The sequence below is a fragment of the Ranitomeya imitator genome, chromosome 3 (genome assembly GCF_032444005.1).
Source record: "Ranitomeya imitator isolate aRanImi1 chromosome 3, aRanImi1.pri, whole genome shotgun sequence".
Classification (NCBI taxonomy): domain Eukaryota; kingdom Metazoa; phylum Chordata; class Amphibia; order Anura; family Dendrobatidae; genus Ranitomeya; species Ranitomeya imitator.
Window position 1 is genome coordinate 787,292,994 of NC_091284.1, and position 18,258 is coordinate 787,311,251.

General features: G+C 43.0%; 1 protein-coding gene across 1 annotated transcript; it reads left to right on the forward strand.

The window, feature by feature from the left end:
• Nucleotides 1–1,126: 1,126 nt before the first annotated feature.
• On the forward strand, nucleotides 1,127–3,686 carry FUT4 (fucosyltransferase 4). Its single transcript, XM_069759167.1, has one exon. The coding sequence runs from the start codon at nucleotides 1,811–1,813 to the stop codon at nucleotides 2,900–2,902; it is 1,092 nt and encodes a 363-aa protein (XP_069615268.1). The 5' UTR covers nucleotides 1,127–1,810; the 3' UTR covers nucleotides 2,903–3,686.
• Nucleotides 3,687–18,258: the final 14,572 nt, after the last annotated feature.

The window sequence follows — 18,258 nt, forward strand, 5'->3', positions numbered from 1 at the left end:
CTGTGTGTATTCTCTGTACTGTGTCATCACTGTTTATTATCCCTGTACTGTGACATCAGTGTGTGTATTATCCCTGTACTGTGACATCACTGTTTGTATTATCCCTGTACTGTGACATCACTGTGTGTATTATCCCTGTACTGTGACATCACTGTGTGTATTATGTCTGTACTGTAACATCACTGTGTGTATTACCCCTGTACTGTGACATCACTGTGTGCATTATCCCTGCACTGTGCCATCACTGTGTGTATTACCCCTGTACTGTGACATCACTGTGTGCATTATCCCTGTACTGTGACATTACTGTGTGTATTATCCCTGCACTGTGACATCACTGTGTTTTTTCCCTGTTCTGTGTCCTTTTACAAGTTTTGCGATGGAGCCACTACTTCATTTGTTAATCATACGTAGCCTTTTTTATATTTTCAGAAACCCAATTACATTAGGTTGTATTCCTGGGGCTTTAATCAGATGTTTAGGGAAAATAAAACTAACAATGGTGCCCGCAGAGATGCTATACTGCTGTGTGCCCATACTGAGCCTCTGACTTTATAAAGAAAGATCAAAGTAGATTTTTCCTCTCACTTTCCATGATCCTGGATCCGTGCGTACAGATTTCTCACGTGCTTGCTCTCTTAGGACACGTTCACGAGCTGCTGCACCACATAACGTGTTTACAATTTTCTAAGATTATGTAAACTTCAGCAATGAACAGAACCAGTGTCTTAGTCATAAAGCAATACAGTATCTGGGTTGTTCCGATTGCTACTTGTATAGAATCATCATAGTCTTTCCTTGCTCATAATGCATGTTTGTCATCCTCTATGCGGATGATGGAAAGTCTAAGGAAGGGTTAACGTATGAAGAAGGAGAAAAAAGAGAAACCCTTGCTGATCTTTTCTGGCAATTGCATTCCTGCTGGTTTCATACACCCCTCTGCTGGTGCTGTCACAGCACTGCTGTTTCTTTGCTGCCGGCTCAATATTTTCTTTTTTTCCCCTTGGTGGCAGTGAAAGGGTTAAAAAAAAGTGGGGGGAAAAAAAGGGTTAACTGAAAGCAAATGAATGACACCCAGTAAGTGGATCTCAGATTTCTCCTGGAACTTCCTGAGTGACAGATGACATCACTGGAGGTGTGACTGACTGATGATGTGGATGTAGTGGGGCGAGCTGCTGTGCCGCACAAGACTGCCAGGCTCCTCAGCGCCGAGTCCACCCAATGCAATGGGGATGGCTGTGACACAGATCCAAAGTACAAGGCGGTGAGAAAAGTGCACTTTAAGGAGAAGAAGAAATCCTAGTCACGGCGGGGACGGCTTCCTGAAGGGTGGACAAAAGCTCCACTGGGTAGGGCGTTACAACGAGCTCGAAGAAGAAGAAGAAGAAGAAGAAGTATCCCAGCATGGAAATCACATAAACCACGAGGAATAAGGAAGCTGACAGCTCTCAGAATCTTGAGGTTCCCAGTGAATTATCCTCATGGAAATTTTTAGTCTGGGTAAGGCTATAACGCACACCCGGCGCCTGGAAATGCACACACCGACTCCTAACAAGTGTCAGGACTTGCATGCTGATGGGACGCCCATGAACTCATTCACATTCTCTCTGCTTTTCTAAAAACTTCCTTTTCGGAACCTGAAGGCATTCTGGAAAGAGACGACAATCCAAGGGCAGCCTCTTTCCAGACGTCTCCTTCCACAAAGAAGAATACAAAATTTACAGGCATGAGATACGCTGGAAACCGGTCATTGAGTAGGCTCTTCTCAGGACTGAAGACATCAAGTCACAGCCCAGGCAAGTGAGCCAGCATGAGAGGAGAAAGTTTGTTGTCTTTCGAGCAACTGCGAGGATGGAGACCTTGCCGGAGAGGGCGCTGGAGGACCCTTAAGTCACAGCTCCTTGCGGTCAGCTTGACCTGCACCTTACTGTTAGTATATGCCTGCACCCAAGATTTCCTCTACAACCATACTCATTTCTCAATACTGTGGGGGAATCCTACACAACCGAAACAAGTCACATTACTCATCTGGTACGAGCCATTTGGCAAGAGAAGACGACTTGGAGATTGCCATATACTCTTCAACATTACCGGGTGCCAACTGACCACTAACAGGAGTCTTTCCCAGGACGCTGATGCCGTGTTATTTCATCACAGGGACATTGGAGAATATGGTGACTTTCCAATAACCAAGCGTCCGACGCGCCAAAAGTGGATCTGGATGAACTTTGAGTCACCTTCTCATTCGTCCTGGTTGACCACCTTAGGTGGTGTATTCAACTGGACCATGTCCTACAGAGTGGACTCTGATATTTTTGTGCCATATGGTTACTTTTTTTCCAGGACGCGTGCCAAAATTTTTCTCCCACGAAAAAGAAAATTAGTGGCGTGGGTGATTAGCAACTGGAATGAGGACCACGAGCGAGTTCAGTATTACAACCAGCTTAGGGAATACATTGATATTGACATTTACGGGAGGTACGGGATGGATTTGAAGAATGATAATATTGTGAAGACAGTGACGGAATACAAGTTTTATCTGGCTTTCGAGAATTCACTACACACGGATTATATCACCGAGAAATTATGGAGAAACGCGTTTAAATCTAACGCGGTCCCTATAGTCATGGGTCCAAGTCGATATAACTATGAGATGTTTATTCCCCGGAACTCCTTCATTCATGTAGATGACTTCTCTAGTCCCAAAAAGTTGGCCATGTACTTGAGGTTTCTCGATAAAAACACTCACATGTACAGGAGATATTTCACGTGGAAGAAGAGGTACGACGTCCACGTCACTTCTTTTTGGGATGAACATTACTGCACGGCTTGCGAAACCATGAAAGCATCCGGGGATCAGTATCGCACCATCTCTGATCTTGCGGGATGGTTCGAAAGCTGAAGAAAGACTTCTCGTTCTAAGTTCTTATCAAACTTTGAGCCCCCGTCAGACAGCAAGCATCATGCCGGATTTACAGCCGGAGACTCCAAAATGGGAAAATGCCCAAATTTCAGAAAATGTCACACTACGAAACATTCAGGACATGTAGTCCGGTCCTAATGTTGTGCACCTAAGCCTAGGTCCTGAAATCTACTGTTCTTAACAAGGGTAATAATTTTCTATTAATTATTTTAGTTTTCAGAGTTTTCTTTATTTTTATTTTTTTTTATTTTAGTGCAAAAACACTAAAAAAGGAAACAAAATCAAAGAAAACTCTGAAAAGTATAAAATCACAGTAGATAAACAAATGTATTTGAAATAGCAAAAAAGGTTTTTTTCATTTTGTTTTTGCTATTTCAAATAACTTTTCTTACCTATTCTGATTTTTTATTTTTCTTATTACCGTACATTTGAAATAACCAATTTCTAGAAAAATTGGCCGGGCAATACTTTTTTACATGGTTGATATTTATAAATGATATAAATGTGGATTTGTTTATACTTAAATTATTTGAAAGCAGGAACTGTAAGAATTTTTTTTAAAGAAATATGTCTATTTATGTCGATATTACTTGAAGTCTGTACGAGGATATAGTTTACTGGATGGTACTCCCGGACTGGGTGTGCGGTGGTTTATAAAGGCAAATTATTGAACAGAAGCACAAGGCACTGGGTGACAATATTTGTCTTTTGTGATATATTTTGTCATGGAAAAATAAATACATTTTTGAGGAATAAACTGTAAGTTATACATTTTGGACTTGGTTGTGTAGATGCAGATGTAGCAGTGCTGGACCAGTTCCTACATTATCTGTATCACTGTGGAGATAGATAGATAGATAGATAGATAAATAACAGATAGATAGATAGATAGATAGATAGACAGATAGTAGATAGATGATAGATAGATAGATAGATAGATAGATAGATAGATAGATAGATAGATAGATAGATAGATAGATAGATAGATAGATGGAATGAGATGATAGATAGATAGATAGATAGATGATAAATAGATAGATAGATAATAGATAGATAGACAGATAGTAGATAGATGATAGATAGATAGATAGATGGAATGAGATAGATAGATAGATAGATAGATGATAAATAGATAGATAGATAGATAGATAGATAATAGATAGATAATAGATAGATAGATAGATAGATGATAGATAGATAATAGATAGATAATAGATAGATAGATAGATAGATAATAGATAGATAGATGATAAATAGATAGATAGATAGATAGATAATAGATAGATAATAGATAGATAGATAGATGATAGATAGATAGATGGAATGAGATGATAGATAGATAGATAGATAGTTAGATAGATAGATAATAGATAGATGAGAGATATATACTGTAGATAGATAGATAACAGATAGATAGATAGATAGATGATAATAATAATAATCATCATCTTTATTTATATAGCGCCAACATATTCCGCAGCGCTTTACAGTTTAACAGTTTCAAACACAACAGTCATAGGTAACAATGTTAACAATACAGTAATAAAGCAAAATAAGACGACCCTGCTCGTGAGAGTTTACAATCTACAATAGATAGATAGATAGATAGATAGATGGAATGAGATAGATAGATAGATAGATGATAAATAGATAGATAATAGATAGATAATAGATAGATAGATGATAGATAGATGATAGATAGATAGATAATAGATAGATGATAAATAGATAGATAGATAGATAATAGATAGATAATAGATAGATAATAGATAGATAATAGATAGATAATAGATAGATAGATAGATAGATGATAGATAGATAGATAGATAGATAGATGGAATGAGATGATAGATAGATAGATAGATAGATAGATAATAGATAGATGAGAGATATATACTGTAGATAGATAGATAACAGATAGATAGATAGATGATAATAATAATAATCATCATCTTTATTTATATAGCGCCAACATATTCCGCAGCACTTTACAGTTTAACAGTTTCAAACACAACAGTCATAGGTAACAATGTTAACAATACAGTAATAAAGCAAAATAAGACGACCCTGCTCGTGAGAGTTTACAATCTACAATAGATAGGTAGATAGATAGATAGATATTAGATAGACAGATAGATAACAGATAGATAGATAACTATCTATCTGGGGGAAGAGGAAAGTGCAGTGGCCGTAGCAGCGGAATATGTCAGTGCCTGCCACAGACTAAGAGGAGCCTGATATGTCATGGACTCCCGTACCCCAACACTGGACATATCCCTATCCCCCGACTAAAGAGCCCGATATGTCATGGACTCCTATACCCCACCCTGGAAACATCCCCTATCCTCTAAAAGGAATTTGATATTCCCTGGACCTCTATATGCCCCCCCTCCCCCACCCCTGTATTTTTACCATATGCTTTGGCAATGCTAACATGTACTTAGTCCTGCCAATAAAGCTCATTTGAATTTGAATTTGATAACAGATAGATAGATAAATAGATAGATAGATAGATAGAAGATAGATAGATAGATAGATAAATAGATAGATTATAGATAGATAGATAGATAGATAGATAGATAGATAGATAATGGATAGATAGATAGATAGATAGATAGATATGAGATAGATAGATGGATAGATAACTGCACATCATCCTGTGTATTTACATAGTAACATAGTAACATAGTTAGTAAGGCCGAAAAAAGACATTTGTCCATCCAGTTCAGCCTATATTCCATCATAATAAATCCCCAGATCTACGTCCTTCTACAGAACCTAATTGTATGATACAATATTGTTCTGCTCCAGGAAGACATCCAGGCCTCTCTTGAACCCCTCGACTGAGTTCGCCATCACCACCTCCTCAGGCAAGCAATTCCAGATTCTCAGCCAACCCCTCGTACTCCATGATGTATGATATATACCAGTCACGGTCCGGTCTAGGTGTGTGGCGCCACAGGGTAGGATTTGGCTGTTTTATACAGCCAGCACCTGCGTCTAGCAGCAGCGATCAGATCTATCTCATAGCTCATGTTGCTGCTGTGTAACCCCTTAAATGCCATGTCATCCTGGTGGCGCTGTCCTTTTGGGCACCCATCGTACACGCCCGGTGGCTGCCATCTTGCACTTGTGTGACACCCACTACTAATAAACACTCCCATCAAAGGTATCTCTTCCAACTAATGAGGGGCAGGAACCCCAAGACAGATGGGCGCCTGACTGGGCTGCTTTTTGGTGAAAAACTAATTTGCTTTTAAAAAACAAACCCTACATTTTAGAGCTACAGGATCTGTCAACAGCCCAATAACTACCAGTAATGTGAGACAGCCAGACCGGGCTTTACTATGGGCCATGATTTATCCTATCTACTGCCATAGGACAAGAGGGAGGGGAGAGTGTAATGTAAAACAAAAGTTTTAAAAATATTAAAAAATAACCCATGTAAATTTGCATCCCACACTCACACACACTTTTCTCAACTGAAATATAAAGAAATTACGAAAATAAAAAATAAGATTATTCGGTATTGCCACATCCAAAAAAATCCAGTGTATAAAAATATAAAATTATTTAACCTATAAGATTAAATGTTGAAAAGATTAAAAAAAAACACAAAAAAATACGATAAAAATGAGATCAAACACCATATGTATGCCAAGAGGTGCCATTAGTGGTGGCACTTAGTAATTTCAGTAGGCAGAGTGTAATGTTTCCTTTCCCCAGTGGTGGCGCTGCGGGGGAATAGCACACTTGCTGTTAGGTTCCTCAGCAGCAGGAAAAGTGAAAACAACTTCCTAATTGCATGTGTCACAATCATCCCTGACTGTGATAAGGCAAGGTCACGTCCTCATGGCAGATGCCGTGCACTTTGGGCATGTCATGCACCTGGTCTAACTAGTTTTGTACTGACGCAACTTGTTCTGTCACTTGCTCCTTACCTGCATTATCTGGTGCAGTCGTTATCCTCAATACACAAGGGTACGCTCACACTGATGTTTCTTATTTGCCTGGATTTTGTAGCAGATTCTGCTCCAAAATCCACATAAAAAACCTCTTCCAACACTCTATGAGTAAGATTCCTATTCATTGCAACAGGAAAACCCGCAGGGTGCACACGGTGCTGTTTTTTTTCCATGCTAACTCTATTTTTTGAGTTTGCTTACTGTTTTTGTTTATGGGGCTTTTTTGTGCTTTGATTCAGTTCTCAAATTTAGAGCATTTTTTTCAAGCAGAAAAGCCTCTAGAATTGAGATTTTGCTTTTTTTAAGTTGAAAAATAATTGTAAAAACAGAACTGTAGGTGTATTTTTTTTTAATTCAAATGAATAGGAAGTTTATACAAAGATTATGTGAAGCAGTTTTACGTGTGGATTTTGGAGCAGAATCTTCTTCAAAATCCACAAAAAAGAACCCTCTTGTGAACACACCTTATGGCTATGTGTACATGATGACGTAAAGAGGTATTCCCATCTCCGAGATCCCATCCCAATATGTAGTCGGTGTAATAATAATAATATTAGCAAATCCCTCCAATTAGAAATGTAGCAGTAGCGTAGCTACCGGGGGGGGCAGAGGGTGCGGGCGCCCCGGGCCCGGTGCTCTGAGGGGGCCCACCGGAGCTACGCAACTGCAACTGTGTCAGTGCACGCAGCGCACCGATACAGTTACTTTCTGCGGCAGAGCAGGGAGGATCGATCTCCCTGCTCTGCCGCTATGGGGCCCCTGAGCAGGCGGGGGGGCCCGGGGCCAGCAGTGGGCCCCCCGCCGTCATCGAAAGATCAGATGTACCGGCATTTAGCCGATACAGCTGATCGAAATGATGGGAGAAGGAGCGCTGCGCTCCTCCCACCATGCCCCTGTCAGTGCCGGAGTCTGATGTCACCGACACTGACAGTGTGCGCGATGACGTCACTGCCCGGCGCCCGCTGTCAGGAGATCAGTGGGAGCAGAGCAGGAACCAGGATGAAGAGAGGTCAGTATTTACTTTTTTTTTTTTTTACGGGTGCTGCCTCATTACAGGGTCTGACTATGGGGGTGCTGCCTTATTACAGGGTCCGCCTATAGGGGTGCTGCCTTATTACACGGTCTGGCTATGTGGGTGCTGCCTTTTTACAGGGTCTGACTATGGGGGCTGCCTTATTACAGAGTCTGACTATGGGGGTGCTGCCTTATTACAGGGTCTGACTATGGGGGTGCTGCCTTATTACAGGGTCTGACTATGGGGGTGCTGCCTTATTACAGGGTCTGGCTATGTGGGTGCTGCCTTATTACAGGGTCTGACTATGGGGGTGCTGCCTTATTACAGGGTCTGACTATGGGGGTGCTGCCTTATTACAGGGTCTGGCTATGTGGGTGCTGCCTTATTACAGGGTCTGACTATGGGCGTGCTGCCTTATTACAGGGTCTGACTATGGGGGTGCTGCCTTATTACAGGGTCTGGCTATGTGGGTGCTGCCTTATTACAGGGTCTGACTATGTAGGTGCTGCCTTATTACAGGGTCTGACTATGGGGGTGCTGCCTTATTACAGGGTCTGGCTATGTGGGTGCTGCCTTATTACAGGGTCTGACTATGGGGGTGCTGCCTTATTACAGGGTCTGGCTATGTGGGTGCTGCCTTTTTACAGGGTCTGACTATGGGGGCTGCCTTATTACAGGGTCTGACTATGGGCGTGCTGCCTTATTACAGGGTCTGACTATGGGGGTGCTGCCTTATTACAGGGTCTGACTATGGGGGTGCTGCCTTTTTACAGGGTCTGACTATGGGGGCTGCCTTATTACAGGGTCTGGCTATGTGGGTGCTGCCTTATTACAGGGTCTGACTATATGGGTGCTGCCTTATTACAGGGTCTGACTATGGGGGTGCTGCCTTATTACAGGGTCTGGCTATGTGGGTGCTGCCTTATTACAGGGTCTGACTATATGGGTGCTGCCTTATTACAGGGTCTGACTATGGGGGTGCTGCCTTATTACAGGGTCTGGCTATGTGGGTGCTGCCTTATTACAGGGTCTGGCTATGTGGGTGCTGCCTTTTTACAGGGTCTGACTATGGGGGCTGCCTTATTACAGGGTCTGACTATGGGCGTGCTGCCTTATTACAGGGTCTGACTATGGGGGTGCTGCCTTATTACACGGTCTGGCTATGTGGGTGCTGCCTTTTTACAGGGTCTGACTATGGGCGTGCTGCCTTATTACAGGGTCTGACTATGGGGGTGCTGCCTTATTACAGGGTCCGCCTATAGGGGTGCTGCCTTATTACACGGTCTGGCTATGTGGGTGCTGCCTTTTTACAGGGTCTGACTATGAGGGTGCTGCCTTATTACAGGGTCTGACTATGGGGGTGCTGCCTTATTACAGGGTCTGCCTATAGGAGTGCTGCCTTATTACAGGGTCTGCCTATAGGAGTGCTGCCTTATTACAGGGTCTGACTATGGGGGTGCTGCCTTATTACAGGGTCTGACTATGGGGGTGCTGCCTTATTACAGGGTCTGACTATGGGGGTGCTGCCTTATTAAAGGGTCTGACTATGGGGGTGCTGCCTTATTACAGGGTCTGCCTATGGGGGTGCTGCCTTGTTACAGGGGCTGCCTTTTTACAGGGTCTGACTATGGGGGTGCTGCCTTATTACACGGTCTGGCTATGTGGGTGCTGCCTTTTTACAGGGTCTGACTATGGGCGTGCTGCCTTATTACAGGGTCTGACTATGGGGGTGCTGCCTTATTACAGGGTCTGCCTATAGGAGTGCTGCCTTATTACAGGGTCTGACTATGGGGGTGCTGCCTTATTACAGGGTCTGACTATGGGGGTGCTGCCTTATTACAGGGTCTGACTATGGGGGTGCTGCCTTATTACAGGGTCTGCCTATAGGGGTGCTGCCTTATTACAGGGTCTGACTATGGGGGTGCTGCCTTGTTACAGGGGCTGCCTTTTTACAGGGTCTGACTATGGGGGTGCTGCCTTATTACAGGGTCTGACTATGGGGGTGCTGCCTTATTACAGGGTCTGCCTATAGGGGTGCTGCCTTATTACAGGGTCTGACTATGGGGGTGCTGCCTTATTACGGGGTCTGACTATGGGGTGCTGCCTTATTACAGGGTATGACTATGGGGGTGCTGCCTTATTACAGGCTCTGACTATGGGGGTGCTGCCTCATTACAGGGTCTGGCTATACGGGTGTTGCCTTATTACAAGATCTGCCTATATGGGTGCTGCTTTATTACAGGGTCTGACTATGGGGGTGCTGCCTCAATACAGGGTCTAGCTATGGGGGTGCTGCCTTATTACAGTGTCTGCCTATAGGGGTGCTGCCTTATTACAGGGTCTGACTATGGGGGTGCTGCCTTATTACAGGGTCTGACTATGGGGGTGCTGCCTTATTACCGGGTCTGCCGCCTTATTACAAGGTCTGCCTATATGGGGGTGCTGCCTTATTACAGTGTCTGGCTATGGGGAGTGCATTATACTATATTGTGGACTATTTGGAGCATTATGCTGTAAATGGAGGCTATCTAGGGGGCCATCATACAGTATAGAGATTACAGTGTGTTGGTCATTATAAATTGTTGGAGCCATCAAACAGTTTGGGGGCTACTAAGGGGTCAGTATACTGTGTATAAGAGAGCATTATGCTGTGTAAAGGGGAGCTGTACAGGGGGAGACTCGGGAGATTATTAAATGTAAAGTGGGCACTTATTGTTATAGGGGAACTCAGGTTACTGTGGCTATCAAAGGGGCATTATTACTTTCTAGGGGCAAAATATGGGCATTGCTTTCTAGGGCACATATGGTAGCAGCGGCTCAGTATTGGGGTGTCAGGGGCAGTAATAGGGACACATACGTCAGCAGCGGCTCAGTATTGGGGTATCATGTGCAGTAATAGGGACACATACGCCAGCAGCGGCTCAGTATTTGGGGTATCAGCAGGATGATGAGTTTGTGCAGGTTGGGAATAGATGGTGATGGCTGGAATGTGAGAAGTGAAACGTGTCTTTGTTGTAATCTCTGCAGGTGAGTCGTTGCTGGAAGAAGTTGTCATGTCGGTCTGGGCCAGATGGAAAAGACATGAAAAGTGAATGATTCCATCAGAAAGGACGTCAGCGGAAAGACATTATCTGTAACTGTGCTGTGATCTCTTATATGTTCTGTAGGACTGGTATCTACCACTGACCATATGGCTGTAATATCCATGTTGGTCTTTATAGAGACTAGCTGAAGAGCCCGGCGTTGCCTGGGCATAGTAAATATCTGTGGTTAGTTATAGCACCTCACTTCTCTTATTTTCCCCCTCACTCCTCTTATTTTCCCATCACATCTCTCATTCCCCCCTAACACTTGTCATTTCGACCTCACATCTGTCATTTTCCGATCACTCCACTATTTTCCCTCACTCCTCTCATTTTGCACTCAGACCTTTTCATTTTCACCTCACACCTCTCATTTTCACCTCAGTATATACATGTTTGTCATCTCCCTTATATATAGTATACACCTGTATGTCATCTCCTGTATATAGTACATACCTGTATGTCATCTCCCCTGTATATACCTGTATGTCATCTCCTGTATATAGTACATACCTGTATGTCATCTTCCCTGTATATAGTATATACCTGTGTGTCATCTCCCCTGTATACAGTACATACCTGTGTGTCATCTCCCCTGTATATAGTATATACCTGTATGTCATCTCCTCCTGTATATAGTATATACCTGTATGTCATCTCCCCTGTAAATAGTATATACCTGCTGTATGAGATCTCCTCCTGTATATTGTATATACCTATGTGTCATCTCCTCCTGTATATAGTATATATCTGTATGTCATCTCCTCCTATATATAGTATATACCTGTATGTCATCTCCTCCTATATATAGTATATACCTGTAAGTCATCTCCTCCTGTATATAATATACACCTGTGTGTCCTCTGCTCCTGTATATAGTATATACCTGTGCGTCATCTCCCCTGTATATATGTACCTGTATGTCATCTCCTCCTGTATATAGTATATACCTGTATGACATCTCCTCCTGTATATAGTATATACCTGTATGTCATCTCCTCCTTTATATAGTATATACCTGTGTGTCATCTGCTCCTGTATATAGAATATACCTGTGTGTCATCTCCCCTGTATATAGTATATACCTGTGTGTCATCTCCCCTGTATACAGCTAAATTGGCAGCCTGATAAATCCCCAGCCAACAGGAAGCCCTCCCCTGGCAGTATATATTAGCTCACACATACACATAATACAAAAGGTCATGTGACTGACAGCTGCCGTATTTCCTATATGGTACATTTGTTGCTCTTGTGGTTTGTCTGCTTATTAATCAGATTTTTATTTTTGAAGGCGAATAACAGACTTGTGTGTGTTTTTAGGGCGAGATTCATGTGTCAAGTTGTGTGTGTTGAGTTGTGTGTGGCGACATGCATGTAGCGATTTTTGTGAGATGAGTTTTGTGTGGCGACATGCGTGTAGCAACTTTTTGTGTGTCGAGTTGCATGTGACAGGTTAGTGTAGCAAGTTGTGTGCAGCAAGTTTTGCGCGTGGCGAGTTTTATCTGTGGTGCGTTTTGAGTATGTGCAAGTTTTATGTGAGGCAACTTTTGCATGTGTTGCAACTTTTGTACATGTTCAAGTTTTGCGTGTGGCGAGTTTTCCATGAGGTGAGTTTTGCACATGTGGCTAGTTTTGCGTGACCCTAGTTTTGCATGTGGCGAGTTTTGAGTGGTGACTTTTGCGTTTTGACTTTTTGGAAATGTGTGCTGAGGGTGATATGTGTTCAAGCACGTGGTAGTGTGTGGTGCATTTTGTGTGTGTGTGTTCATATCCCCGTGTGTGGTGAGTATCCCATGTCGGGGCCCCACCTCGCTCTCACTCTTTAAGTCCCCCTTGTTCACATCTGGCAGCTGTCAATTTGCCTCCAACACTTTTCCTTTCACTTTTTCCCCATTATGTAGATAGGGGCAAAATTGTTTGGTGAATTGGAACGCGCGGGATTCAAATTTCACCTCACAACATAGCCTATGACGCTCTCGGGGTCCAGACGTGTGACTGTGCAAAATTTTGTGGCTGTAGCTGCGACGGTGCAGATGGCATTCCCGGACATACACACATACACATATTAGACTAGCTGAAGAGCCCGGCGTTGCCTGGGCATAGTAAATATCTGTGGTTAGTTATAGCACGTCACTTCTCTTATTTTCCCATCACTCCTCTCATTTTCCCAATCACATCTTTAATTTTCCCCCTCACATCTCTCATTTTCTCCCTCACACCTCTCATTTTCTACCTCACACCTCTCATTTTCTCCCTCATTCCTCATTCCCGCCTAACACTTGTCATTTCGACCTCACATCTGTCATTTTCCGATCACTACACTATTTTCCCTCACTCCTCTCATTTTGCACTCACACCTTTTCATTTTCACCTCACACCTCTCATTTTCACCTCAGTATATACATGTTTGTCATCTCCCTTATATATAGTATACACCTGTATGTCATCTCCTGTATATAGTATATACCTGTATGTCATCTCCCCTGTATATAGTATATACCTGCTGTGTGTCATCTCCCCTGTATATAGTATATACCTGTATGTCATCTCCTCCTATATATAGTAAATACCTGTATGTCATCTCCTCCTATATATAGTATATACCTGTATGTCCTCTCTTCCTATATATAGTATATACCTGTATGTCATCTCCTTCTATATATAGTATATACCTGTATGTCATCTCCTCCTGTATATAGTATATACCTGTGTGTCATCTCCCCTGTATATAGCATATACCTGTATGTCATCTCCTCCTGTATATAGTATATACCTGTAGGTAATCTGCTCCTGTATATAGTATATACCTGTGTGTCATCTCCTCCTGTATATAGTATATACCTGTATGTCATCTCCTCCTGTATATAGTATGTACCTGTATGTCATCTCCTCCTCTATATAGTATATACCTGTGTGTCATCTCTCCTGTATATAGTATATATCTGTGTGTCATCTCCCCTGTATATAGTATATACCTGTGTGATCTCCTGTATTAGACCTCGTTAACACGTTATTTGCTCAGTATTTTTACCTCAGTATTTGTAAGATAAATTGTCAGCCTGATAAATCCCCAGCCAACAGGAAGCCCTCCCCCTGGCAGTATATATTAGCTCACACATACACATAATAGACAGGTCATGTGACTGACAGCTGCTGTATTTCCTATATGGTGCATTTGTTGCTCTTGTAGTTTGTCTGCTTATTAATCAGATTTTTATTTTTGAAGGCTAATACCAGACTTGTGTGTGTTTTAGGGCGAGTTTCGTCTGTCAAGTTGTGTGTGTTGAGTTGTGTGTGGCGACATGCATGTAGCGACTTTTGTGAGATGAGTTTTGTGTGGCAACATGCGTGTAGCAACTTTTTGTGTGTCGAGTTGCATGTGACAGGTTAGTGTAGCAAGTTGTGTGCAGCAAGTTTTGCGCATGGCGAGTTTTGCACGTGGTGAGTTTTATGTCTGGTGCCTTTTGAGTATGTGCAAGTTTTGTGTGAGGCAACTTTTGCATGTGTTGCAAATTTTGTGCATGTGGCAATTTTTCCGCGTGTGCAAGTTTTGCGTGTGGCGAGTTTTCCATGAGGTGAGTTTTGCACTTGTGGCGAGTTTTGCGTGAGCCTAGTTTTTGCATGTGGCGAGTTTTGTGCGTGGTGAGTTTTGAGCGGCGACTTTTGTGTTTCGACTTTTATGTGGCGAGGTTGGTGTATGTGTGGTGAAATGTGTGCTGAGGGTGGTATATGTGTTCAAGCACGTGGTAGTGTGTGGCGCATTTTGTGTGTGTGTTCATATCCCCATGTGTGGTGAGTATCTCATGTCGGGGCCCCACCTTAGCAACTGTACGGTATATACTCTTTGGCGCCATCGCACTCATTCTTTAAGTCCCCCTTGTTCACATCTGGCAGCTGTCAATTTGCCTCCAACACTTTTCCTTTCACTTTTCCCCATTATGTAGATAGGGGAAAAATAGTTTGGTGAATTGGAAAGCGCGGGGTTAAAATTTCACCTCACAACGAAGCCTATGACGCTCTCAGGGTCCAGACGTGTGACTGTGCAAAATTTTGTTTCTGTAGCTGCGACGCCTCCAACACTTTTCCTTTCACTTTTTTCCCCATTATGTAGATAGGGGCAAAATAGTTTGGTGAATTGGAAAGCGCGGGGTTAAAATTTCACCTCACAACGTAGCCTATGACGCTCTCAGGGTCCAGACGTGTGACTGTGCAAAATTTTGTGGCTGTAGCTGCGACGCTTCCAACACTTTTCCTTTCACCTTTTTCCCCATTATGTAGATAGGGGCAAAATTGTTTGGTGAATTGGAACGCGCGGGGTTAAAATTTCACCTCACAACATAGCCTATGACGCTCTCAGGGTCCAGACGTGTGACTGTGCAAAATTTTGTGGCTGTAGCTGCGACGGTGCAGATGCCAATCCCGGACATACACACACACACACACACACACACACACACACACACACACACACACACACACATTCAGCTTTATATAGTAGATATTAGATTATCTTCAGTAACAGCGCGGTCATCTGATGAGGTTCTCCTCCACTATTAGGGCACGTCACTGAGTTGTAATGAAGGTTACCTGGTTAGGGGCCCATTCAGAAGCTTCACCCCCCTGGACCAAAACCCTAGCTACACCTCTGAAATGTAGTATAGTTTTTCTGATTCGCTAGATCTTTCCTCGTGTGCTGGCATTGCAGGACCTTAGGTATCCATGATTACGACCACTAGCAACTAGCTAAATAACTCACTTCATCAGTGGACGTAACCATGGATACCCAAGGTCCTGCACATGAGGAAAGAGACATAGTGAATCAGAAAAACTATACTACATTTCTAATTGGAGGGATTTGCTAATATTATTACACCTACTACATATTGGGGTAGGATCTTGGAGATGTGAATACCCCTTTAATTCCGACAGGAAATACACTAAGATTTTCCTTGGCGAAGCCGCTTTGGGAAAAGCCAGGGGTCTTTTTCTTGAAGTTGTTCGTTGGAAGTTTTCGTCGCCATTTCCGCATCTTTTCCTGTGCTTTCAATACCCAGATAGATTAGCGAAATTAGGATTATTTAGTCTAGAAAAAAGACGACTGAGGGGCGATCTAATAACCATGTATAAGTATATAAGGGGACAATACAAATATCTCGCTGAGGATCTGTTTATACCAAGGAAGGTGACGGGCACAAGGGGGCATTCTTTGCGTCTGGAGGAGAGAAGGTTTTTCCACCAACATAGAAGAGGATTCTTTACTGTTAGAGCAGTGAGAATCTGGAATTGCTTGCCTGAGGAGGTGGTGATGGCGAACTCAGTCGAGGGGTTCAAGAGAGGCCTGGATGTCTTCCTGGAGCAGAACAATATTGTATCATACAATTATTAGGTTCTGTAGAAGGACGTAGCTCTGGGGATTTATTATGATGGAATATAGGCTGAACTGGATGGACAAATGTCTTTTTTCGGCCTTACTAACTATGTTACTATGTTACTATGTTACTATGTAACTGTAAAGAGCAAAAGAACAAATTTCTTTTAATCGCTTAACGATTTCTGAACCCTGAACTGCAACACGCGCACAGCAAGTCACGGTTTTCCATTGCTGGTGCTTTTTCGTGCGCACATCCCCTGAGGCTGATGGTTTCCTGCTGTATACTATACTATACTTCTACAAAACACTTCATCAGGGCACTGAGTAAACTCCTGACATCATGGCCCTGTATCTGACCCAGTTATTGGGATGTAATGGGAACAGAAAAAAACTACGAATACTTTGGCTCTGCTCGGTAAGACCTGTATGAAGAACACTTTGTTTTGTGACATGCTACACGTTTCTGCCCCTAATAGGGGCTTTCATCAGTCTGACATCAGTTATGCGTGCACAGTATTTGCTTTTATGCATCTTTTATGGGTCATTGACACTTTAATGGGGTCAATGTAGCCATCACATTTTTAGGGTTACCATGATAATTACTGTAATGGGGTCAATGTATCTACCACATTTATAGGGGAAATATAGGGCCACCGTGATAATGACTGTAATCGGGCAATGTAGCTGCTCAATTTATGGGGCAATGTGTCTGTAACTATTATAGCCCACTGTGACAGTCACTATCATGGGGTCAGTGTATGTGTCATAGACATTGGGCCATTGTGCTTGGAATTATTATGCGGGCACCGTGATAGTCACTGTAATGGGGTCAACGTAGCATTAACATTTATGGGGCAATGAAGGGGCACTATGACTGTCACTGTAATGGGGTCAATGTAGCTGCTACATTCAAGGGGCAATATAGGGGCACTATGACAGTCACTGTAATGGGGTCATTGTAGCTGCTACAGTTATGGGGGCAATATTATGGCATCATGGCAGTGAATGTAATGGGGTCAATGTAGCTGCTACATTTACGAGGGCAATATAGGGGCACCATAACAGTCAATGTAATAGGATCAATGTAACTGCGACATTTATGGGGGCAAGAAAGGGTATCATGACTTTCAGTGTAATGGGGTTAGTGTAGCTGTTACATTTATGGGGGCAATATAAGGGCACCATGACAGTTAATATAATTGGGTCAATGCAGCTGCTACATTTATGGGGGCAAAAAGGCACCATGACAACTACTGTAATCAGGTCAATGTAGATGCTACATGTATGGAGGCAATGTAAGGTGTTGTGAATTCTGTGGCTGAGTTCACTTCTGTGGTCACAAGTGGTATTGCAGTCTCTGGGCTTCCTCCCTCAGGTGTTTTGGTGAGCTCGTTGGCTGCCTTGCTATTTAGCTCCACCTGAGTCTGTCTTCCTTGCTCCTTGTCAATGTTCCAGTGTTGGATCTGAGCTACTGCATCTTTCCTTGGGCCTGCTGCTCTGCTAGATAAGTGCTTCTAGTTTGTTTTCTGTTTTTTTCTGTCCAGCTTGCTATTGTCTTTTGCTGGAAGCTCTGAGAAGCAGAGGGGTGCACCGCCGTGCTGTTAGTTCGGTATGGAGGGTCTTTTTGCCCCTTTGCGTGGTTTTCGTTTTAGGGTTTTTTGTAGACTGCATAGTTCTCTTTGCTATCCTCGCTCTGTCTAGAATATCGGGCCTCACTTTGCTGAATCTATTTCATTCCTACGTTTGTCTTTTCATCTTGCTAACAGTCATTATATGTGGGGGGCTGCCTATTCCTTTGGGGTATTTCTCTGAGGTAAGTCAGGCTTGTATTTCTATCTTCAGGCTAGTCAGCTCCTCAGGCAGTGCTGAGTTGCATAGGTAGTTGATAGGCGCAATCCACT

Bases quoted from the DNA above. Each gene is read 5' to 3' on its own strand.
- FUT4 (XM_069759167.1), top strand. From the start codon at position 1,811: ATGAGAGGAGAAAGTTTGTTGTCTTTCGAGCAACTGCGAGGATGGAGA.